Source organism: Homalodisca vitripennis, chromosome 3 (assembly GCF_021130785.1).
Source record: "Homalodisca vitripennis isolate AUS2020 chromosome 3, UT_GWSS_2.1, whole genome shotgun sequence".
Lineage (NCBI taxonomy): Eukaryota > Metazoa > Arthropoda > Insecta > Hemiptera > Cicadellidae > Homalodisca > Homalodisca vitripennis.
In genome coordinates, this window is record NC_060209.1 from 166,367,288 (window position 1) to 166,394,638 (window position 27,351).

A 27,351-nucleotide genomic window follows, 5' to 3' on the forward strand; every position below is an offset into this window, starting at 1 on the left:
TTTACAGGATAACTACAGGAATAACCTATGGGTGGCCATTCCTTAAAAATGTACAAGCCGATTTTGATAAAAACTTTCTATACACATTCAATACATGGTATACTATACTACAATATAACCCTCATTCGTCGCACCTATTTTTGGAGATATATCGATTTTACAGATTAACTACAGGAAAAAACCTGGCCTTCTAAAATTCATTGTACTTTTTTCGTCGCCTGAATGTTAGTATTCTGATTTTCTCCTCCACAAATGCTTACCCCTCTCTAACTATTATCTCCTCCACCCAGAAACCCAGATTCCCCTTGGTTCCTTAGATTGATGGACTATTTGAGATATAACCTAAATTTTAAAACGTATTATCAGTTTATTGTGCAGTTATGGATCGTGACTGCTTAAAAATTCCTTCTGGAAATGAAAAACATACTATTTTAAGAAATTGATAAAAGTGGTTTGAATCATTATAGCTAACATGGCTAAAGAAAATTAGAACCAACCAATCATCCGGGAATCTTCAATGATTTTGCTTCTTTTTGTGTTAAACTAAGAATTTACTTGTCATTCTTCTTGTTATTATTTATTTTTTAGTGTTGTCCTTGTAATTATTTTTGGTAATATGGTCCTTGTATTATTGTTGTTAATGGTTATCTGTATTGTTATAAGTTGTTATTGTTCTTTAGTAGTTTTGGTATTATCTGGAGGCCTCTTTTTGCAAGGGTTTATTTTACCGGCGGCTTTAAATGCTTATTTTATTTAACTTACTGTGGAAAATTACATCTCTTTTATGATGATCGGTTCTTGTTTCCAATCCTCAATGATTCTAATGCTGTTGGAAACAAATTACATTATTTGTGTTTCAAATTACAGTATAGTTCAAACTTTTTTTATATCTAAAAAAATAATAATTTAATGATGAATAAAAACTATCTGGAATATATGTATTTATAAAATGTAACTAACAACAAAGTGTGGCATTTAGTTACTTTTTTACTATTTCCTGTCCTATTTGGTACAGCATTTTTGGTTTTCGGTATAATCATGAAAATTGATGATTCAATAGGTGTGGTGGCCCGATTATTATATTGCAACCAGCTTATTACCATTTTTACACATCTAAGCAATGAATTGGCAAGAGTTAGGCACTATTGAAGGAACTTTTCATCCTGGAACCAGATTTTCAAAAGTGTAAAAATCATTTAGTCTTTTTTTGTGTAATCCACCTTTCCTGAGTCTTCAGTTGGAAATAGCTCAAAGATTATCAGTGGGATTTTAAGTCAGGGGAGTTTATCTTAGTAATCTTGTCAACATTATACCTTTAAACTATTCTGTGTGAAGCAATTCTTCACTGTTAGATGTGTCAAAGGTTACTAAATCCTATTAGAAAATTCTTGAAACACCTGGATGCAGTTTCTGAGCAATGGAATGACTGTGGAATGTACTCCATCTTTAATCATCAGTGTGTCCCCAGGACAAAAATACAGAGGAGAAACAAACCTAGACAATTTTGTTGGAGAGTGTTTCACAAATTGAGCAATGTGTGTAGGGAGATATCTTATCATTGACAGCTATAAGCTCCCGGTTCATTCCCTCTCCTTGTACAAAAAAAACTAGTGGCTACTCTGGGGGTAATCCCTTAATAAACATTTTGTTATACACCAGGAAACCTCCGTTGAACTTCTTCAGTAATGTGCTGGGTTAGCTGTCATATGGTTGGCATATGTATGTAAATTAAAGGTTTTGTTTCAAATATCCCAATAAGAAATTCTAGAGGATTTAGATCAGGCGATCTAGGTGGCCATTCTATTCCCCCTCACGTCCTATCCAATGACGGTGAAATTCTACATCCAGCATTACTCTTATGTGTACACTCTAATGAGGTGTTGCATCATCGTGCTGAAACCCATAACCTATTAAATTTCCGGTTCTAGCAAAGGTTACTTATATTTCAATTCAGATTAAGATGGGTTTGTGAGAAAACACAATGTTAGCTAAATAGTTGTGTGAATCATCACACTTATTATTATTCACATCATTATCATTACTTATCTGCATCATTATTTCAGAGAATTGAAGTCTTCAGATTGAAATCATCTGAAAGCTCTGAGGCCAAATTAAACCTTATACATGATTTGAGTTTTCTTGAACACTTTCAGAACTGTTTAAGGGTTATATCGTGATCTGAAACAGCATTTCTTACGGATGATGTAGACTCTGACAGATGTTTATTATTTCTAAGGATTCACCTTTATTCATAGCAGATAAGGGTCTACTCCTTCTTTGACCATCTTTAATTACTGCTAGTCTCCTCAAAATGTTGTGCTGTTTTGAATGTAGTAGACTTCAATATGGGGACCTGTAATTAAAAAAAAGAAGCAACTTCTTAAAAAGATCATACACAGGCATGATATCCCCTCATCATAAATAGAGTTATTGATTCCATTTCACTTAATCATAAAATTAACTTTTAAACTGAATATCAACATCAAACATGAGACTGAATATCATATTTATCTTCAACACATGGCTTGAAAAAATACAAAACAAGCCACTTTTTAAAATCTTCTTAATAATTAACAGCTGAAAGCAAATGTCTCCTGGTGTATTACAAAATGTTGTTCAAATATATATTTTTTTTAACTGGACATAAATAATAAATTAGAATTGGTAGGAGAAACAAAACTGAGGGTGCTACCCTGCCAAACAACAGGACAGCACTTTGTACACTTTATTCTAATTGTAAGTACTTCTAGAATTAGTACTATCTGTTGTTTATGCAATTAGTCTTGATAGAAATGTCTGAGAAACTTAACACTTGGTATATTAGTTTCTCATGATTCAAGGAAGAGGTCTATTGATTTTGGAGTCAAAAGGCAGTTTGCCTGCCTGTCTGAAAGTCTGTCTATCAGTTTGTGCGATTGTCTTTATAGTAAGGATCCAAAACTTGAAACTTGATATATAAAAGGTTCCTCTTGGTCTAAGGAAAGAAGCGTATTAATTTTTGGTTTGAAAGGTAAAATTAGTCTCGGAATAAACTAATTTTTAAATTGTAAATCATCACTGTCAAAACATATTTGTATACCAGCACAACACTACTATACACTATCACATTGAAGCTCCTGTATAAATCTGAGATAAGGCGCTAAATAATATATATATAATATATAATATATAATATATATATGCGCTATGGAATAGAGTATGTGCCAAAAGATAATTTTTCTGGGAGATAAAATAAAATTATGCCTTAATGTGAACATCTTTTGTAGCCATGGATGTGTTTACTTGTGTATGCAGTATACAGACAAAGTTATTACGTATTACTGATAACCTTCTTTTGAATAGTTTTAGATAAAGTTCTGGAAAACAAGTAATGTTGTAATTATAGCAACCAGGATATGCCACTTTGTGTATATTCCACAACAAATATTTTCAGAAATTCTTTATTATTAAATATTCCGGAAACAAAAAAAAACTTAACAGGAATCTTAAATATTTACTTAAATAGCATAATAGTCGTCTGTATTTTAAATAATTTTCACATTAGAAATGATATTTTTATAGGACCACTGGTTTTTGGACATTTAATGTTAAAGTTTAGGAAAGTACATGTATCAATCTTCAAACATTACTTTAAATTTCAGAACATTCATTAAACTTTTATCAAAGATTATGTATTGTTAAGTACCTAGGTGCATTCGATGAATCATTCTTTTGTATGACTTTCAAAAACATGTGGATGTTACGATACAATTCAAGACATATCAGGATACTTATCAAACCATTCCAATAAAGTGTGCAATTAGTTATTGTTTTCCAACAATTCTACTTATGCATTTAATTGTTATTCTTGATCTGTAGGACTGGGGTAGGATGATGTCTTTCCATTATGCTGGTTGGCCTCGGATTATGTTGCATGTTTCTAACAGGACTTCTCAGCCGATTAGATACGAGCCAATAATCTAACAGATTCTGAAGGTAAGCAACGTTTTCAAGAAGTGTATATTATTTTCAGCCTGAACAGGTTGCATCTATCTATGGGAGGTATAAGAACTGTTAGTTAAATGATCTCAGTAATTATTTTATTACGAAATCCTTTTTGGGGGCCCCCCCACCCCAAAGGGGGATTCATCACAAAATAATAAGATGGTACTTTTTAATTACACAAATTAATAGATAGTACCCCCCCCACCCCCCCCCCCCCCCACCCCCCCCCCCCCCCACCCCCCCCCCCCCCCACCCCCCCCCCCCCCCACCCCCCCCCCCCCCCACCCCCCCCCCCATTAAGCAAACGATGTGACACAGAAATAGATGCTGTGGGGTTAGAGTTGTAACGGTGGATTTAGAACAAGAAACAAGACTGACATGAATTTCTAATGATGTTAAGTGACCGGCTGAAGACGATATTAGTTGCACATTTCAGGAAAAGCACTGGAATTCCACATTTATCGACAAAGATTAACTCAGCCAATAGCAGATATTTTAAGAGTTGCTAAGTAATGTAACAGAAATCTTCCACATGTAACTTCCAAATTATCGGTAACCAAACAATAAAGCTACGCAGGCAGACATGACTGTATTCTTCTTCCATGATGCTAAGGATACATCATGGCTGATAAATGGCCTCAGACGTGTAGTCAGCTGAGAGATATCAAGTCATGATCTAGTTGTTACAATAAACCCCCAAAAATTTTATATCGTGATATATATAAATTATTATTAATTCCACAAAGAAAAGTTATCTTTATAATTATTATAAAAATTAAACTGAAACACGTCTTCACTGTAACAAATGTTTTCCAAGGGGTTTAGTTTTCTTTTGGTACTAATTATAAATAACAATTGTGAGAGCTAATCAATTTGAAATAAAATTAAACGCTAAATCAATTGTTAACACCTTCACGTCTCACAATAAACCTCGCGATATCATTAAACAATTCAACAAAATCAGTAACAAGATTTTATCAAATTACAGGTTCAAAATACGCAATGTTGTCCATGAAGACAACCATCTCCACAATACTGAGGAACTACAAACTATCCACGTCTGTCAAAATGGAGGACATCAAACTGAAAGTTGACTTGTTGATGAGAAGTGTTGATGGCTTCAGACTGACACTGGAGCCGAGACAATACTCATGACACTCTCATGAGAAGGAATGTTCTGTATATAGTAGACCCTAGTGTAGTCCTACAATAGTTTCACGACAGGTTTATATTGTACTGTATATTGTAAAGTACGAGTATTTTAATTTTAATAATAAGTCAATTATTTTATATTTACAATATTTTTAAGTTCGAATTTTATAATTTTATGACTGGATGCCAAATTCGTGTTTTGAAATAAAATCTTGATGGCTGACTGAAATGTTTAGTAAACGTGATATCAATGCATTGAACTTGAAATTTAATGTTCACAAGGAGACAAAATTTCACAGCACTTTTAATTTGCTACACTCAAGCTTTTTGAAAATATTCTAAAATAATACTATTTATTTATGATCTGATAATAACCATTGTAGTTTTAAAACTATTATGTTATATTATACCTTTATTTATGTTTTTAAATGACACATTATACAGGGTGTCAATTAAGTCTGGAACCTCTTTTTTAATTTTTAAACCACAATATAAAACAATACCAAAGTTCACACGTGCTTACTGGTGATAGTAACGCACATATCTGCCCAATTACCGACCAAATAATCCCTTTGGGGGACGGTCCACAAGGAGTCGGACAAAATTCTTAAATAGCAGCATAGGTCGAGTTTGGTATCAAATTAAAGGTCTTACTTAGCAGAGTACAATGCCGCAAACCGGACTTCAAAAGGTGGATTCATTCAGTAGTTATAGCTATTTGAATTTTAAAACAATTGAACAATGTAAATTATTAAGTATTACAAGTAAACACCAATTTTTAAGTACCTGTGATCAAAGTAAGTGTTCAAAATGTTCCCCTCCCATCATCTGACAATGTAGTAATCGAAGCCAGGAATCAATAATTATTACCAATAACACAACTACTGTTAGAATGTGAAAGTGGCAGATTGAGTCATACACAGCATCCACAGAAACTTAACGTTTGGTCAGGTATTATAGGAAATCAAATTATGGGCCCATTATTTATCAATGGTAATTTAAATGGTGACTCGTATCTAGCAATGCTCCAAAATAAGATAATTCATGCACTACAAGCTGCTCTTGGTCGACAATTTCAAAGAATTGATTTCCAACAAGATGGCGAGCCACCACACTTTGCTCTCCCTGTTAGAGAATACTTGGATACAATATTCCTTCACAGATGGATTGGAAGACGTGGTGCAGTAGAGTGGCCTGCTCGTTCCCCTGATTTATCTCCGCTGGTTTTTCTTCTTTGGGGATACCTCAAAGATAAAGTTTATCGTACTAAGCCTCGAGATTTGGCGCACCTAAGAAATCTCATAGTCCAAGAAGCTCAAGATATTCCTCGTGACTACCTTCAAAATGCAGTGGATGGCTTTTACCTTTTTTTGGCCTAGGACATTGCCAGACGATGGTAGGGGAACATTTTGAACACTTACTTTGATCACAGGTACTTAAAAATTGGTGTTTACTTGTAATACTTAATAATTTACATTGTTCAATTGTTTTAAAATTCAAATAGCTATAACTACTGAATGAATCCACCTTTTGAAGTCCGGTTTGCGGCACTGTACTCTGCTAAGTAGCACCTTTAATTTGATATGAAACTCGACCTATGCTGCTATTTAAAAATTTTGTCCGACTCCTTGTGGACCGTCCCCCAAAGGGATTATTTGGTCGGTAATTGGGCAGATATGTGCGTTACTATCACCAGTAAGCACGTGTGAACTTTGGTATTGTTTTATATTGTGGTTTAAAAATTAAAAAAGAGGTTCCAGACTTAATTGACACCCTGTATGTGTAAAGCTTAGTTTGTTTAATGTAATTACATTCCAACGGTTAAAAACAAAACAAAGTATATTTATTTCAGTTCCTTGTAGTTTGTTTGATATCAAATAGAAACACAAAAACTATTGTCATGTACGTTTACCGAATCCCACGTTTTAAAGAATAGTTAAGTAATTCTTTCTATATCGCTATAAGGAATCCTCCGTTCGTTTTGAGAAAATATATGTAGCTATGTACCCGTACGAAACTAGTCAGCTAGTCTAAAATAGAAATGTTTTGAGAGGAGATTTAAATAATTGTAGATCATTTAACTATTTGAATTGCATATTTGGAGATTGGGTAGAACATCATGCACCTACTGCGACCTATAAGGCTCGATAAGGAAGGGACAAAGAACACAAGGAATTAAGAACACACACCAATGGATTTATATACGAGCCGTGATAGTGGGTCATTAGAATTTGTTATTGATAAATCATTAGTTACTCTATTAATTTTAACATAGTACTTCCAATTGTAGAAAAAAATGATACTGTGGGAATAACAAATATCTTAAAATGCTGTTATAATTTTGTTAGATGTATAATTTTAATAGAGTTTTAACGTATAACAGATGTTGTTTTCGAATTGAGCTTGCTGACTGAAGAATCATCACAATTTTCCAAATTCTATATTAAAAATAGATCTCTGAGCTACATTCACTGGCTCAAGATCAATTATAAATAACCTCCTCATGCTACAATATTTCAAAAGATAATGAAGATTACAAATAAGCAAAATAAAACGAATAAATTGAACAATACAATACAGAGCAAGTTTGTAAGCATTTCTATTAATTAGTATAAGTGGCAAAATGTTATATTTTCGTTTATATGCATCACAAAACAACTAAATATCTGCACCGTTTTGCCAACCCTCACAATAAAATTTCAAATAATTGTTCCTTATACAGATGGTTTGTGCGTAAACTGCACAACTGCGTCACATTCTTGCTTCTCTAATTGGCAAGCACGTTTCTGAAGTTATTACTTCTTTTACGGCTTTCTAAATATTAAATCTTTCTGGTAATCTGAAATTTTATGTTAGTGGTTTAAAACTCATTTCTACAAAACGATTGTCTAAAGTTAATTACATTCTACTCAAAAGGGCTGATTTGAAAGTCCTGACGTTTAGTTATTGTGCTATTTTAGCGGGTTCATTAATTAGTTAATCGTTGCCCTATAGCTAGCTCGGAGTGAAAAGTGAGTGGTTGGAGCAATTAAAGCTAGAAAATAAGTTGAAAATTAGTCCCCTGCCAGTACAATACGTGACAGAACTAGAATTAGTGCATTGATGCATAACTGATTAAACATACCGAGTCGGAATTGGCAAAACATTGGCAAACTTGCCCTACACCCCGCCACGGGTGAGAATGCAATGAAATTCTCTAGCCTGGTGTCTAACATTGAATTAAAAACCTGAAAATAACCACACTTGAGGTCATGACACGACTCCTCAGGTAGTATAAGCACAAGTTCCTGTCATGTCCAGGGGCTGAAACTTTACCTCCAGGCAGAATCACTCAGGCAGTTTAAATATTCAGCTATGTCGATATATTCCTGGGTATGACCAACTCAGGCACTTTATCCGCACCACTGGTGAAGAGGCAATGAACTTCTAGAGAACTAACCCATGTCCCTAGTTGTGTAGATGACAAGATATAGTTCTCAATGCAGTGTAATTGTTATCACTATATTATTATTATCATATTACTTATCACACATTGTTTAACAAACAACCTCTGTTCTAACGTTATTAAATATATTAGATAAAGAAGTGCATTTTTAATGTACTACTTCACTCGACACCATTGCATGTAAGGAACCTGGCCAATATACGGTCACTATTTAACGAGCTAGCTGTTGTCCCAGTTTATCAAAGGTGTGAAGATCCAGAAACTCAGGTAATAATGTATTATGATTGATATATAATATATAACATCGCACGACTTTACTTAATGCAGTGAACCTCGTTAATATATTATATCAAAATATTTCAACTACAATTTCTAGTTTAGAATTATTTTTAACGGTTTCCATAAAACTAAAGTAAAATAAAACTTTATGGGTTCTACATTAATAAATAATTTACCTGTTTTAAATTATCCTATTTGAAGTGACGCTTAATTTAATATTTTAGTCCAGAAAACCTTTAAATGTTATAATTATAATCCTTAAAAACCCAAATTACTCTCATAATAATAATTTTTGTTATTAAACCGGAAGTTTTACCGGCGAAAATCAGAGTAAAGAAAGAGACCGCTAGTAATAGAACAATGAAATTAGAATTTTCAAGTAATCGTTTACAACATAGGAGTTCTAATACAAACCTTGTATATACAGTCGACTCTCGATAATTCGAAATTGGCGGGACATGCAAAAAAATTCGAATTAGTGAGAGTTTTGAATTACCGAGAGTTTCGATTTATTGAGAGGAAAGGAAAACTATTCGAATTACCAAGAGTTTTTTTATTAAACACACAATGTCATACGGCAAACTATCAAAACTTAAAGAACATTAATTTCTAATGATTAATTGAAAGAATCTGTTATCTTTGATTGCTTTTTCTTGTTGATTCGTGCCTCATCGACGACCTTGTTTAACACAAATAGTGCGTCGAACACTTCCGGCCCAACTTCTGTCTGCAAAGAAAAGAAAGAAAACAACTGTCGCAGCGTATTTCGTAACAAATGCCGAAAATTACTTAATTTGTTGGTTGTATTATAACTTATGACATACAGTATTTACATTGAAGTTTTAAACTAAACAAACAGCTGGTTTTACAGCCCTAAGACCCTAAGGTTAAAAAAAGTCTACGCTACTTTCGGACATCAAATTCAGTAAAAAAAATGATGGATAAATTGCAGTGTGGAGAATATGGTATTTTTAAATCAGTTTAACAAATTGATAGGCTAACTACAGTAGTTTATTGCGATGCTTTTGTGCGATGTATATGTTAAAAAAATGTAATTCATAAAAGTATCGGTGAAAGCTAGAGTGCCACCAATTTGGCTAATCAATATGACTCATTAATGAGCCAGAGTCCTGCAAATCAAAAATGTTATTATTATAAGGAGTACATTTATATCCCAACAGTTAATGTATTTCGAACATACTGGTATAAGAATACTTATAGTTACGAACATTAACGTGTAAAAAGTAATGCAAATGATCAGCATTATAACTTGAGATCGCCAACTACAACAGGTAGTCAGTCGATGGGAACTTGCTATATCGATGTAGTTGACCTCAGGCCCAAGCGACCTTGTCATCATTGTAACTGAAACTGACTTGAGACAGCTTCCAGTAATCCAGCCTTCGTTCTCCCTAAACCCATTCTGACTTTACATGTGAATAATAATTAAGATACTATATCCTTTCTTAAACAATTTTCTCTTTTATAGCAGATGCTGTTTAAAAATATAAAACTATTGTCTGTTACATTACATGAGAACAAAAAATATCACTTTCACTTACTAAGTAATAAAAAAACGTATAGTAAACATTAATTATTTAACATAACATTCTATGTCTAAATTCAAACGTCTCAAAAACGTTAGAGCGGGTTATATTTTAAAACACCTTGAATCTAACTAGTCTAAAAAGTATAGATACCTAATATTGATCATTAACCACACATTAACTAGTTAATCTAAATCCACAGAGTAATTATATATTAAAAATAAAATTTTATACAAGCTTTTGTTCTTAGAGATGTGTTCAAACACAAGCTATACACCTAAAAAATATAAATACCTATATGTGATTTCAGCCTACATATGCCATTGTTAGATACATAAATTTACAATTAATTAGAGATTATATTTCAATCGCCAAATGATTATCTATAATATAATCCTAACACCGGACGGCGGCATCGAAATAACAGAATGATTCTAGAGGACGATCCCCTCGACGAGCCGATAATTAAAATTGAAACCTGTTCGGATATCAACAAATTTTAAAAATTCGACATATTTCAAGCGGTCCACTAGTAACCGCGGAACCACATTCAATATATTACACCAAAATATTCGAAGTTACAATAAAAATATAGATGAATTTTTAATTTTATTGGATAGTTTTAAAAATTAAATTCAACTGCATAGTCTTAACAGAAGCATGGCTTGATAACGAAAGTGAACTAATGCATTTGAATGGGTTCAAATTATTTAGATCCTACAACAACATTAATCGATCAGATGGGCTTGTTATCTATATAGATAGTGCGTTATCGGTGTCTTGCGGTGAGCTGAGACTTGGAGGGGTGGCCACCGCCTTATCTCTTGACTTCAATTGGGCCGGTCTCCCTTGTCAATTATTGGCTATTTACCGCAGTCCTAATTCAAACATTGTCCTCTTTAATGACGCCTTGGATGAGTACTATAATATCAACAGAAACAAACTTTGTTTCTTAGTAGGGGATATTAATTGTGATATTCTTAATATTAATTCGAATTCACAGGAAGAACGGTACATGGATATTCTGAGCGATGCAGGTTTCGTGGGGTGTATAGATAGAGTAACGCGACCGTCTAGTAACACTTGTATCGATCACATTTTTGTAAAATTTCATAATTTGAGTCAAATTAATTCTATAATTCTAGAAACTACAGTGACTGATCACTATCCAGTATTGGCCCAGCTATATTTACAAAAACATACACACTACTCAATGCCTGAACCGTTTTATAATACGTATGACTGGGTAAATATTGGCAAAGATCTTTTGGACACAAATTGGGGAACCTGTTTTAGAGAGCAATTGTGTTAATGCTTCTGTTGATACATTTATTGATATTCTACGCTCGGTTATTAATCGTTAATTCTAGAAAAGTAAAGATAAACGCAAAAAAAAATAAAAAATTAAAACCATGGATAACTATGGGTTTGTTTTAAAATCTATTCGATATAGGGATAAACTCAGTAGATCGTTAATAAAAGAGCCCATTTAATACTCAACTGCGAAATAAATTTATTTCGGTACCGTAACACGTTACACTCGACGATAAAGCGAGCTAAATTTGTTTATTTACAATAATAAAATTGCTGAAAAACTGCAGGTAACATGAAAAAGTTCTGGTCCGTGGTTAATGAGGTGGCTGGTAGGACATCTGATAAGGAGCGATTTCCTGTTTGAGGCATTCTGTGATCCGGAAAACTCTGATACATCGCCATCTGTGGAAAATGTCTGCGATTCATTTAATAACTTTTTTGCCCTCTGTGGGACCGATGCTGGCGGGAGCTTTGCACCCCAGCGACCCTGCGGTGGTGGACGACGCGGACCACGCCGCGAGTGCTGTGTTTGATTTCCGCCCGGTTACACGGCAGGAAATTTTTAATATAGTGGCTGGTCTAAGAGGAAGCTTCTTCACCAGGATGGGATAACATTCCTACAAAATTAATTAAAGATAATATTCAAGCACTCTCGGAACCCCTTTATCATATCATTAACTGTAGTATTAGAACAGGAGAATTCCCTAATGCGTTTAAAGTTGCCAAAGTTGTTCCCATTTATAAGTCAGGTGTTAAATCAGCAATGAATAATTTTAGGCCGATCTCTTTGCTTGCTGTTGTATCAAAGCTACTTGAAAAATGTATCAAAGTCCAAATTGATGAATTATCTAGTGATGAATTTATTCCTTTCAAATAACCAATATGGCTTTAGGAGTGGTAAAAATACATCAGATGCTCTCTATGACATAACTAAATTCATATCGTCAGAAATTGGTTCTAAAAAGCGAGTCCTGGTCACCTTTCTTGATCTTGCTAAAGCTTTTGACTCTTTAGATAGGCGGAAACTACTATCAAAATTAGAATATGCTGCAGTAAAAAAACGTAACGCTCAATTGGTTTGTCAGTTATTTTAATAATCGCCAGCAATTTGTTTCAATTAATGGAGTTAAGAGTAGCCAAACAAATGTGGACTACGGAGTGGTGCAGGGAAGCACACCTTTGGGCCATTGTTTGTTCTTAGTCTATATAAATAATATAACAAAAAATTGACATAAATAGTAAGTTGTTTCTGTTTTGCTGATGACACAGCTGTGGTGTCATCTGGCAGTACGTGGGAGGAGGCATTTGAACAAGCTTCCTTAGATCTGTCAAAAATAAAAAAAATTGGTGTGATCACAATACTCTGACTATTAACTTAACAAAAACAAAATATTTACCATTTGTTTTCTAGAATAGATTTTAATCCGGGTCAGAGATGCCTCAAACTGCACTCCTGCGGTGATCCTTACTCCGAGTCCTGCGGTTGTGGTATCATTGGTCGTGTGGACCAATACAACTATTTGGGAGTAATTTTTGACACTAAATTGAACTGGGTACCTCAAATCCATTACGTGAAGAAAAAAGTTAGAAAGTTGTTATTTGCATTTAATCAGCTTAGCGCGGTATTGAGTGGGGATCGTATTAGGGTCAGTTTATTTTGCCTACGTGCAGTCGGTTCTGCAGTATGGTATTCTCGCGTGGGGAGGAGTGTCCGTCTGCTGTACTGGAACCACTTGCGGTCACACAAAGAAGTATATTAAGGATCATTTTGAGGAAAAGCCGCAGATATCCTTCTAATCTGTTATATAATGAGTTTCCTGTTTTAAGTGTAAGGCAATTTTATAATAAAAAATCCTTTTTACTGATATACAAAAATACAAAGATTTTATTTTTATAGCGCTTTCACCACAACTATACTACCAGAAATAGAATACAGTTTGGATATCAGATACCAAGACCAAATTGTTGCATAGAAAAATTTAACTCTTTTTACATAGCTCATGTGCTTTATAAAAATCTACCAGAGCACATATTGGAGGCAGAGGGTGGAAGTGTAGTCGAGTACAAGCGTAGGTGGGTCGGTGGTTGCTCAGCCTGGTGATGCTGCTGCAGAGGCACTGATTCGTTCCAGTTACCAATAAAATTACGAAGAAGCCTGTTAATAGCAAATTATTTGGGAATTTTGTGTAAGTAGGAATTATTGTTGTGGGATGTGGTTTGGTGGTGCTGTTGGATTGTTTTCCATCCATCTAATAGTAATATGGTGGTTTAAGCGGTGCCTAAACTGTATAGAGATGGGTGTGTGTGTGTGTGTGTGTGTGTGTGTGTGTGTGTGTGTGTGTGTGTGTGTGTGTGTGTGTGAGTGTGTGTTGTGTGTGTGTGTGTGTGTGTGTGTGTGTGTGTGTGTGTGTGTGTGTGTGTGTGTGTGTGTGTGTGTGTGTGTGTGTGTGTGTGTGGGTGGGTGTGTATGCGTATCATGTATGTAAGTATATGTATATACAATTTTTACAACAATGTATTTTGTACTACTTAAACAGATCTTTGGTAAATCTTTAGGTTAAAAGTATGGTACACAATTACAATTACGATTTACAATTAAGAACAATTAAGTACAATTAAGAAAAGACTGATTGATGGACTCTTCCCCTTACACAGACCTATAGTCTATATGGGGAATTATTCATTTAAATTATGGAAATGTATATTTTAATTGTTTTATGTGTATGAATAAAAAGATTTTGATTTGATTTGATTTGAAGTTTCAATATCGACATATAAATCAAGTTATTTACAAATAATTTATTTTTTTTTTACAGTAAGAACAAAATTTAGCTATATATTGAGTTTGGCGAGTTCATATATCCATCCCACGACTGGATAAAACCCAGAGAGGGGAAGCTTGTCGTGGAACACGCCTTTATTGCTTCATCTTTCTTGGTCATTATTTGCAAACCTAAATCTCCCGTCACGACACCTTTAGACTATGATTCTCTGGTATTTTCGTAGGATCTGGTCATTACAATCGTAGGTATTTATTTAGGGGGTTCAAAATCCGTTGTCGTCTTTTCCAGCAGTGTAGTTTTGATAACCACTATTTAAAATGTTTAATTTTTGACACAGTTGAATAAAATTATTAATTTGCCGCGGCCAGCGCCTGCTCGTTTGAACACACCGTCCGCCAGACTGCCTCAGTGAAAGGAAAAAAAGAGTCGGTACATTACAAGATCAACTGTACTAATAAAAGTGCAATTCATTTTAAGAGACAGGATTTTAACCTGTGCTACTGTAACTTAGACCCAAACTCCGATGCCTTAGTCCACTTGGTATTGGCTCTTAAAATTATGTATGTAATTTGGAATTATTTTGAAAACACCGATATTTCGTAGAAACATTAAGTTAACATCCGTGAGCATCATTATATTTTCATGTTATTAATTGAATTCCTAAAATTAATTTGATTGGTGTTAACTGTATATAAATTTCAGTTTACCCACAACCCCGATACATTTAATTAGACTTATTAATAAATTACGGTACTATTATCGGCTACCAACTTAAAATTTCGCTTTGGTTCAGAACCCTCAGGATAATCAGTTTAAACTTTTAAGCATAGAAGCTACCTGCTAAAGGTTCACATAATCGTTTGAGGTATTCTTTTATTTGACTAGCTGGTAGTCCAAATCATAACTCCTTTCCCCAAATTAGAAAAAAAAATGAAAAACTGCCCTTTGGACCTCTCCTCGACCCGGAGGAGAAGTCATTTTTGAGATGCTTAAGGAAGCTATTCATAATTTGTCTACTGTTTAATAAACGGCGTCTATTGTACCTTTCCGATGTTTCTGATAACCCATTCACTGTATTAATGACAGTATCCTTAGTTTCCATCCAAGCATTTTTCATCCATTTACTGTGCCAAAGAATTCAAATTCTAAGTGCCTTTCATCCGATGTAGATCTCTAATACTTAAATACTGTCGTGATGGCATAGGTAAGATGGAGGGCTATCAGTTGCACTCTGTGAGGTCGGCCTCCGTCAACGTGTTCAGCGTGTTGACCACTCTGGCCGTGTTCTTCAGCATCGTGTACGTGGCGCTGTTCAAGTGGAGGCGTCGTCGTCTGGAGAAGCTGGCCTCACAGCTGCCGGGCCCGCCCGCCCTTCCTGTCATCGGCAACGGCCTCGAGTTCTTGGGAGGTCCAGAAGGTCAGTGCTGATAATTATACTACACATTTTTTTAAAGCAGTCTGCTTGATAGCTGTATTATTGTTTCACATAACAATTACAATAATTTTCTTCTGTGCGACTGAAAACCACCCTTAAATGTTGGACTGTTCCAGAGGTGATGGCGAAGATACTCGCGCTATGTAGCAGGTACGAGTCGCCATTCCGCATCTGGATGGGTCCCATCCTGCTCATTATGGTCAGTGATCCGGACAACCTCCAGGTCAGTAGAATCCAACTCTAGACTCTAACTAGAACCGTGGATTTTCGCATTTAAGAACCTTCTTCAGTGTAGGTGATCTGAAGTGGTTTACACACCAGAAATACACCCATCGCTTCCCGCCCTCCTTCCCATTACCATCATAAATAAATCACTCGCCTCCGGTGGTCTGTAGCCACAGTCTGCGCAACAAGCTGTTGAAAGCCCCATAGCGCCATAGACTTTGGATGCGAGGCTTAGAATATAAAAATTTCCAAAGGTAAACATAGATTATATACCATCTCGTTTTATAATAATTTCGGAATAAGTTTTAAATTGTGATTATCTCTGTCTATACGATGGTCCGAAAATTGCAAAAATTTAAGTTTGATCGTTATTTTGTTTTGTTGTAAATTCTTCCTGCATACCCAGAAATAATTTTGACAAGGTCAATTAATGGCATGAATAAGACAGTTTTCTTCCCCATTTATAAATTTGACAATCAATAGACATTAGGTAATTAAAATAGATTAACAACAATCTATGCCAGAGCTCTAGATACCCTCCTTAGGGAGTCCTTTCAAACATGGCATTGAGCAGATAGGCGGTGTAGGTCGTACAAGTGTATTGTTCTTCCAATGAGCATGCCTTATGGAGATGTAGTGGTTTAGAGTAACCATATTGCATTTGAGACGTTATATTTTAAGATAGAGGTAAAGCTTTAATTTCTTTAGAGTAATTCGAAATGGCTAATTTCTTTTCAGCGTTAGCTTTAATGGGAGCGGGGCTTGAAGTTCCTAATTCTAACTTTAAATAATAACCCATATTTTGTTCATACGATATACTCACTTGAGAAAATAACATTTTCATGTTATTACAGATCGTGTTGAACAGTTCCAAGACATTAGAGAAGGGCTCACTCTACAGGTTCTTCAGGGACGCTGCGGGAACAGGACTTTTCACAGCTCCTGGTAAGTGTAGCATTCATTAACATAGTGAAAACAATCAAAACAGGGTTTACCTGAGAACTTCGGATAAAACACATAAATTGTTAAGTATTAAATCAACAATTTATTATTATTAATAGAATTTATGCTATTAACAAATCCACTGACATAACATAACACATTGTTTTCAGATGTTTGGATCACTTGGTTTTTACAGCTTCAATGTTTGTTTGTTGGTGTGAAGTGACACTAAGCTATCCTATAGGAATCGCTGTTGTGAATGAATGCTGTTTACCTGTGTATAAAACGTAATTGAGGGGTACAGTGGTACATAATTTGTCTTGGGGTTCACAAGCTTTGACATGATGGGAGTGAATTCCCCCAACATGATATTAGATTAATTATACTGGCTCTTCGGTTTTTACGGACCGTAAAAAAAGATAAGTTATTCCAAAACTATATAAATTAATATTCTACAAATAAAAACTGCTCATCCAAAATTTGTAGAAATACCTGAGATATATGTCTTTCGACATCAACAGTTCAATTCCATAAAATGAGTTACAATCAGTAATAACATTAGTAAGATTCCTTTTTCCAATATCAAATACTAAATGGAATGAGCTGAACTACAGTACTAATTAAATTATTATAACACAAAAAAATTACATTACATTAATTATGAAACTCACTCATTAGGGGATATTGTGAAAAGTCAGGTTGTCTTAATTATTCTTGCAGCTTAAAATTGTGTTTGATCACTTACCATATCCCACTTGTAAATATTATTTACTATCAATATTGCTTCCCAGTAGATAAATGGAAGCGGAACAGACGAGCGATTACCCCAGCCTTCAACACTCGCTTGCTGGAGCAGTTTATGCCAGTGTTCAACCAGCAGAACCGTTTGTTAGTGGCCAAGCTGGGCGAGAGGGTGGGCCATGGGCTTTTCGACGTCTGGGACTACGTCAGTCCTGCTACTTTTGACATTATCTGTCAGACAGCTCTGGGGGTGGACGTCAAGGCTCAGGACAACCCGGAGTCTGACTTCGCACAAACCTTGTCGAGGTGAGGTGATACCCCAGTTATACCTTTTGTGAGATAATAATGTCTTCTCTAAACCTGGTAAAACTGATTTTAGAAATATTTGATCAATGAAATATTTAGGTACAATCAAACCATTACCAAATAGACTATGGATAATTTAAAAGGATTATAGGATTTCAGGGTGTGCCATATCACAAAAATAAAACATTACATTTAGAAGATTGAAATCTACCCTCTTCCTAAGATGCCTTCCTCTTACAAGTTCATTGCAAATTCCTAGTCCATTTTTACTTGTGTGTTTATTGTGAATGATTAATCTTATTTATTAGTGTTTTTAACAGTTTATGAGAAGGAAAGATTTCAGTCCTCAAAACATTGTGTTCTATTTTTGTAAAATATAGGGATGGATAATGTACGAAATACTGTAATTCTTTCAAAGGTAATACTATTGATTGTTATGCTATCTGTGCGTTATCTGATTATTACTGAGCAAGAAGTGGGTTCTTAAGACGTTCAGGTTATTAAGACATTTTTTTAAATACATTACGTTAAAATGAACCTGGCAGAGTAAGTAATCCAAATTTGCTTATATAAAAAGTGAGTGGACGTCACTCTGGTATGCATGTAGTGGATTTAGTTCATGTTTATTTTAAATTATTTAATTATTTAAGATGTTGTTGATTATTATTTATGTTCACGCATGTCCCTGATTATTTATCTTTTCTTGCATGTTGCTGGTTAAATATTGTTATTTTTGCACATGGTTATTTGTCACATTTTTTATCACTTTGTTGTTATTTATTTCTTATCATAAACCACAAATTTACTACTGCTGCTCGTTTTTATATTTAACTATTTATTATTGTCTTTTTTAAATTTTTGTTGATTATTTGTAATTGTAATTTGTAAACTTATATTTCTTACTTGTTCGTTTTTTTGTGGATTTTTATTTTTAACACTGTTTGGTATTTAATTATATGTAAATATTATTAGTCCTATTAATCGTTTAAATTATTTATGTCGTCTTTTTCAATTATTTATGTGTACTACTGGTGTAATTCCATTGGAAGAATACATAAATAGATTGGCTGAAACTCGATGAAAAAAACCACCAATTAAACAACATTGAGTTAGTTATAATAGGTTGCCAGCCTTTTGATAATTTTTTGCTGCCATCTTAGTTGAAAAAAATTTCCTAATTGCAGTTTTTTCAATTATTGAACATAAATAAATGTCATGACAAATAAATGTTCCAGAGTAATAGATCTGGGCTTCAAGAGAATTTATAAATTCTGGCTTCACCCCAACTTCATCTTCAATAGAATGAGTTACGGAAAGGAGCTTCGACAAGCCTACAAGCAGTTGCATGCTCTGCCCAATGCGGTAAGTATAACGTGAGGTGTGGGATTAGGTTATTGAAAGCACCAGATTATTAAATATTATAGTTCAGCTTATCAACCCTGCACATCAATAGAGAGCCTGGCATACTTTTTTATTACGTCACATTCAATTCTCCATCTATTCGATAGGAGATAGAAACGAGTCAGTGGAAAATCTTAAAACCATAGGTCAAGTTGTACGTATATCATTTTATAGGTCTTGATACATAATAAATATTCATAAATAATTTGAATGGCCTAAAATATTACAATGTTTGGATGTTGGATAAACCTATAATTTTATTGTAAGGTTAAACAAAAATTTACGCTTACATGATTCCTTCGTGGGTGTGAGAGACAGAGAGAGATAGGGTGAGGGAGGGAGAGAGAGTGAGGGAGAGTAGAGATAGGGGGAGGGATAGGGAGAGAGAGAGAGAGACCCTCACCCTTTGGCCCTAGTACACATCATGAACAAACTGTGCCTGGCAGCGTAAAGAGAACGCTATACTAAAAGATCAAGCGATCATGTGATCTCAGGTGATATCAGATTAAATCATCTCGACTAGTGAGGAGCAATAACAAGATCTTATGCTTGGTCCATTATCCAAATCAACCTAGCTTATTGATTATTTAGACAGAGCATACAAATACAAACCAAATTATTCTAAACAATGAAATTACAAATTAGTATCTTATGCTAATAAAAAATAGTTGTAAGCATTATACAACAAGTGCACAGGTTTGATTCAAGGCTAGAGCTAAGCTGCCATCACATACTCGTACTGGAGGAACTGAAAAACATAACTAATTACAGATAATATTGGTGCCACGCCATGAGGGCATCGGGGGAAACGAGGAAGTGGAACTGTTGGCAAAAAAAGAATTAACCACTTTATTGGCTGGTATGAAAACCTCGACCTGAGGTACCCCCTATCTTTGTAAAGGGAATCATCAATAAGTGAAAGAGGGAAATAAGAACCTCATTGAGGAAAACCCACAACAAATAAAACTATCAAATCTATCCTTAAACTTGTTTATAGATAAAACTTACCTTACAAAAAAAGTTCAAATGCTAATGGTAATAATCATAAGTCTAGGTTACAAATAAACAATCATTTACACATAATATATTTACTTACAATACAATAAACAATTAACTTCTATTGCTTAGCGTTATAACTAACTATTATAATTATATTCCATATCTTTAGGTTATTCAACAGAAGAAGGAAGAATTTCGAAAGAAAAAGGAAGCAGCCTTGAAGAGTCCTCAACAAATAGAAAACCCAGATGATAAAGGTCCAGCCCAAAATCTTTATTTTAAAGGATTATTCTCAACCCTAAGTTACACAGCGGATATTAGTTTATAAGGATAGTAGGATTTAGGACATTGTTATATGTTTCAAAATGTACAACACTAAATTGAATATTGTACATGTATAAAACTATGCTCATATGTTGATTGTAACATTTAACGATGGCAACTGTCCAAAATCCTACTATCCTTAAAAACCATCCATCGACAATAACAAACTTTAAACAAACTATTAGTTTATATATTTATCAGTGATGATAATCACATTTACAGATAATTTACACTTGAAAAATATTTTTGTTTTGTTTTCCAGCGTTTAAAAATGGGCAGGAAACAGAAGGTAAATAGTGAGTTATAAGCTACATTTTTGTTCTGCTTACTCTTGGCTTTAGTTTGTGACTTTCTGTAACTCATATTCTGAGTATAATTACATCAGACGCTCTGGTGTTATGAAAGAACTGCGGAGAGTAGAAAGGCTTCTGACTGGCTGTTCCATACTCAACTCCATGGAATGGTAATTGAAGTACCAGATTATTTATATAAAAAATGTAACACAATGACAATAAGAATGGGATTGTGTTGTCCTAAGTAAATTATGAAAATTTTAATAATATTTCCAAAAACATTAAAAAATTATACTTATTTAAAATTGTAATAAAAATGTAAACAATTTACTATTGATGACAAATTATAAAATTAGAAATTTAGAAGTATAAATTTTCACTGTGGAAGACAATATATTATGAAAGTTCAAATATTTTCACAACCATTTGTTTATTCAGTGTCACAGCTAACGTTGATGACATGTTTCCATAGTCACGTATATCTCAAAGGTATTTAAAATCCTAAGTCATAATATTGTTTTTGTTCACTAGCTTGTGTTCATTGAAAATAACATATCAAAGGTTTAATTTTTAATTTTGGTTAAATTGTGAAGCAGTAAAAATTGGAGCTCTTTGGCTAATTACACATTACCTTTCTAATCAAATTGTGAATCACTATAATCTATACTAAAACCTCCAATGAGCTACAAAGCTGTACAAAGCATCTAAAAAAATATTATCTATGCCAATTAGGCAAGAAAGGATTGAAAGTGTTCCTGGATATTCTGCTGGAACTGAATGACGGAGGAAACACATTCACAGACGATGACTTGAGGGATGAAGTTGTTACAATGATGGTGGGGGTGAGTGAAGACCAATTAAGCAGTAAATCTGTCATTTAAATGTTAGAGGAAAGATTTTCATATTTAAAATCAAGTTAAAATAGTGCCATAAAGAATGTTTACAAAAACTAATGTTTAAACGATTTTGAGAAACCAAAACAACAGGTAAAATAGAAACCAACTATTTATTTGGGTTACTTCCGACAAAAATTTTATTAGAATTTCAATTTAGTGTACTGTTCCAAAAAATAAGGGAGTCATTAACATATTTCTGGATTACTTTAATTAATAAAGAGAAACCTCTTGCAACATTAATTATAGAGACCCAGTATTTTTTGGCAATCGTAGTTCAGTGTCTTCAGTGAGTAAATTAACTATGTAATCAAATTATGGTACATAACTGTCTGTGCTATAAAACTACACATAATTACTGCCACAAAACGTGAAGATGAAACTCACAAATTATTGTTAAAACATACAAGAATACAAGTGTTTTATGAGGAAACAAGTTTGGTATAACTATATTTGTCCGTTTACATGTTGTTTCCTAAATTCTGCATTGATTTTTTGCATTTATTTATACATTATTTTACATCATTATAAATGAATTACAACTGAACTTGATGTTATTGCTAACATTGTATACAAATTTTTACAATGATAATAATAATTAAGGCTCTCAATTTCAAATAATCATGATGTATTTAGAAAACTACATGTTAGCATTAGCAATGAATTAACTCTAAAATATATCTATATTAATAAGTAATTAACATAAAACTTTACATTCTTTAAATCAATATGTTACTTCTTACTATTTACTTTCATGATATATGGACCTATATATTTCGCTTAATACACTTTGGTCAGATCACCAGCAATTCTAACTCAGAAACCTATCACTGTGTTTTAATAGAAATAATGTGGTTTAAAATAAAATGTACTAAATAATTACATAGTAGATGAGTAATTTGAAAATATAAAACTGGAAACTGCACTATTACATATCGTCATGACTTTTGTCTACAGGGAAGCGAGACCAGCGCGATGACTGACTGTTTCTGTCTTCTAATGCTGGCAATGCACGAGGATATCCAAGTTAGTTTCTTTAAATTACTGTTATAAGTCTTTTTAATGTCTATTATTTGTGCGGTTAGAATTTTACTAACATATGGAGCTACATGACTACTCACATGTTAGATTCCCTCTAAAACTACCTGAGTGGCCCTTGTCTAACCCTTTCACTGCACCATGATGCCACATGGGAGGAAAAAAAGGCTTCCTAAAATGGTGGCAGTATACTTAAGAAAGGCAATGGTGAATAGATTGTTCAAAATGTATTGCCACTTATATACAAAAATATCGAAAATGTGAGATGTTTTCTAATAAGAGAGAATAAATATTAATATAATTTCTAATTAACTTTTTCTACATTGGAAAACACAATTATCATTAGAATCAGTAATTTAATATTGATAATTATGAGTAATACAGTGAAACAACACTTTCATTGAAATCAAAGAAAGGGGAGTACAACTCTCAACAACTCAGTTAGAGAAACCAAATGTGGACAAATAATCTCTATTAGGTACCTTACATAGTAAGTGCTCACTAAATTTATAATTGTTGGATGTCATCATGAATTGTTCATTGCAGGATAAAGTATTTGAAGAAGTATACAACATTTTTGGGAACTCTGGCAGAGAGGTCACAATGGAAGATCTGGACCAGATGGTGTACCTCGAGATGGTTTTGAAAGAAACTCTTCGCATGTTCCCTATTGCACCAGTTTTTCTTCGACAAGTCAAAGAGGACATTGAACTGAGTAAGAATTTTGAACATTTGTACAAAAATTAAAAGTTTTCTGCCTGTTAAACTTTCAAAAACAAGTTTCTTTTCTTATTAATCTAAATTACATATATATTAAAGAAATACAGTAGGAGGCATCTAACCGTGTGTGCAACGGAATATGCCCAAGTTGGTATAGTCATGTCTAATAAGATCGACCAGTGAGCGGGAAAGATTAGTTGCTGGCAGTGCCAAGTTTAAGTTTGCAGAAACGCATGCAGTTTTCTGTCCCGTACCATGCCCTGCTACTACCTACAATGGCCAAGGTTGCTGGCACTGCTACATGCCTCCCACTGTATTTGGATATAAAGTTATTTTCAACAACAAATTTATAAAATTTGGTATTTATTTTTATTTATTGCACCTTGTAACAACAAAACTTTCATTATTAATGTTAATTAGCTAGTCGTATAGAGCTAATTTTCATTGAAATAGCAAACAACCTAGTTTGTCTTGAAATTAATAAAAGACCAAAATGGATGTGTATTGAAAGAGTTAAAAATATGAGATAATAAATGTTTTCACAGATTATAACTTTTTAGCTTGACATAAATAAAACCAACCATTATAATCATAAATAATATTGTATCATCTTCAAACAATAAAAAAAAGATATTGAAAGTCATACTTTCAGACAATTAGTTGATCTGTATATGGTTAGCTGACTGTGATTTGAAAATAATTTACATATCTGACGTTTAGTTTTAAATATGTCACGCTAAGAAAAATATACTCTAAGGAAAAATTATTGATTCATATTTGATCCCCTCCAATTTCCACCCCTACAAAAATTGGTGTGACTGACAACTCATTTCTCTCTCAGATAATATTCCTCTATTGACTTAAAAAAAACCAGTCTATGTACTTATACATATTGGCTCTTGGCTCCTAGATTATAATCTAATGGTGATAAAACGGTGCTATTATTTATTTATAATTTTTTACTTTATATATGTTTGAAATATGTGCAGCAAATTATATTCTGCCTGCTGGGTGCAATTTGGGCATTGTCCCCATAGCAACTCACATGAACCCTACCCTTTACACTGACCCTAAGAGGTTCAACCCTGAACGTTTTAGCCCAGAGAATCTCAGCATGAGGCACCGTTACAGCTTCATCTCCTTCAGTGGTGGACCAAGGGGATGTATAGGTAATAATACGTTCATATGTTGATGACATTGTGTGAATGCTATTGTAGAGAAAACACTATTACCAGCTCACCAGCCTATTGTAAGCTCACCATTTGCTACAATCCATCAAATACCTGCTACTTACAAATCATCTTCACAAATGCATGAAGGGTCTTTATCACAAATACCCTGCCATTAATAATCATCACACTATTCAAAACTGTTATTCTATTTTGATTAATACATAAAATAGATTTAACTGTATTATTAATAGTATGTTTAGAAAGGTGCAGTCACAGCCCTTAAGAATTGCCCTGAAGAACAGAAAAATAAACAAATATTTTTTAAAGAAGGAGTTATAAGAATTACAAGTAATCATTGGGAGTATCTTGAAATTGTACAAATATTTCGTTTTTATTAAATATTTACACCCATCTTCAATAATTTTTGGAGGCTGATTAAGAAGGCCGCGGAATCCAACAGAGTAAGAATCCCTCATGCAGCTTTAAGCAAACGATGTGACACAGCCATAGATGCTGTGGGTTTAAAGTTAGTACAGTGGATTTTGAACAAAAGACATGGATAAAATTAATGTCTAATGCTGTTTATTGAAAAGCTAGGGCCAAGATTAGTTGCACATTTCAGGAAAAACATTTACTGGAACTCCACATTTAACAACACAGATTAACTTGCAGTTAATTGTAGATATTTTAAGAGATGTTAAGTAACCTCATGTAACAAAAATTTTGCACACATAATTTCAAAATTATCGGTAACCAAACAATTAAGCATCGCAGGCAGACTTGACTATTTCCTTCTTTCATGAAGCTAAATATCAGCTAAGAGATACTAAGTTATGATCTAATTGTTAAAAAACATCCAAATATACACTTTGAGATTAGTAATATGAATAAAATATTAATAATTCTACAAAGAAAAGTTATCTTTATAATTAGGTTAAAAAACACAAATCTTCAAAATAATAAATGTTTTCCAAAGGTTTTAGTTTCATTTTGGAACTAATTATAAATGGAAAAATGTATGAGAGCCATCTAATTAATTTAAAATTAAATTTAAGGACTAAATTAATTGTTAACACCTTCCCCTCTCACAAATAACGCTTACAATATCATTCAGATTTTTTTTATATCAGTTACAAGATTTTATCAAATTACAGGTTTAAAATTCGCAATGTTGTCCATGAAGACAACCATCTCCACAATACTGAGGAACTACAAACTATCCACATCTGTCAAAATGGAGGACATCAAACTGAAATTTGAATTTTTGATGAAGAGTGTTGATGGTTTCAGACTGAGACTGGAGCCGAGACAATACTCATAACAAAGAATCCTCTGTATACATTTAGTCCTACAAGAGTCTGATGACAGATTTAGATTGTACTGTATATTGTAAAATATTTTAGTTTTAATAATAGGTAAATTATTTCATATTTACTATATTTGTAATTTTGTATTTCATAATTTCAAGGATGGACAATAAATTCATATTTTGGAGTGTCATCTAGATGAAACTGAAACTTTTAGTAAATAATATATCAAAGTATTAAAACATTACAATTCAAAATTTAATTTTTGGTTTCCAACAGAAGTTTTTTGAAAATACTCTAAGGTAATAATATTTATTTGTAATCTGATAATAATAACTGTAGTTTTAAAACCATTATGTATGTTATCTTATGCCATAATGTGTGTAAATAACACATTAAGATATTTAAAAGCTTAGCTTTTTTTAAATTTAATTATAATAAAACTGTTAAAAAACAAAACAAAATATATTTATTTCAGTTCCTTGTAGTTTGTTTAGTATCAAACAGAAATAAAAAAAATACTATTGTCATGTACTTGTACCAATCAATAGGGATTCTCTTAAGTTTATCTCATGTTAAATCATCAGTTTATACTATCAGAATTTTGTTAGCAGGAATGAAGTGGATGAATTTCAATTTCTGATAGTAGTATTATGAAATATAATGGATCAACAACGACCAATCCAAATATTGCAACTTTTTATTTGCTTTAAATACAATTTGATAGTAAAAAAAACCTTTATTTTTATTTTAAGTATGATCGTTCTAATGAATTCAGGTAAGTGAAATCTCAGTATATAAATCACATTTAATATCCTCTTTTAATTTGTACACAAATAAAAGTACTTTCATTCTGTAAATTGATCTAATTATGAAAAAAATTAACCCATACCATGCTATTGCCTCAGATCTGTGTTACACATATATCAAAATGTTACAGAATTAACCTGAAACAACAGAGAGTATATTTTTTTACGTACTTAAATTTACCACAATTGTTCCACTGCAATAATCTGCATTTCACTTAAAAATTAGTTGTATGTCATAAGCT

At 33.3% G+C, this 27,351-nt stretch overlaps 1 protein-coding gene across 1 annotated transcript; it reads left to right on the top strand.

Annotated features, from left to right (window-relative positions):
• Positions 1-8,614: 8,614 nt before the first annotated feature.
• LOC124357752 (cytochrome P450 4C1-like) lies at positions 8,615-26,738 on the top strand. The gene is made up of 12 exons (XM_046809785.1): positions 8,615-8,848; positions 15,709-15,921; positions 16,056-16,162; positions 17,019-17,109; positions 17,898-18,153; positions 19,389-19,515; positions 20,723-20,810; positions 21,903-22,012; positions 23,021-23,089; positions 23,648-23,816; positions 24,811-24,990; positions 26,148-26,738. Exons 2-12 carry the CDS (start codon positions 15,714-15,716, stop codon positions 26,312-26,314), a joined length of 1,572 nt encoding a protein of 523 aa, XP_046665741.1. The 5' UTR covers positions 8,615-8,848; positions 15,709-15,713; the 3' UTR covers positions 26,315-26,738.
• The last annotated feature ends 613 nt before the right edge of the window (positions 26,739-27,351 follow it).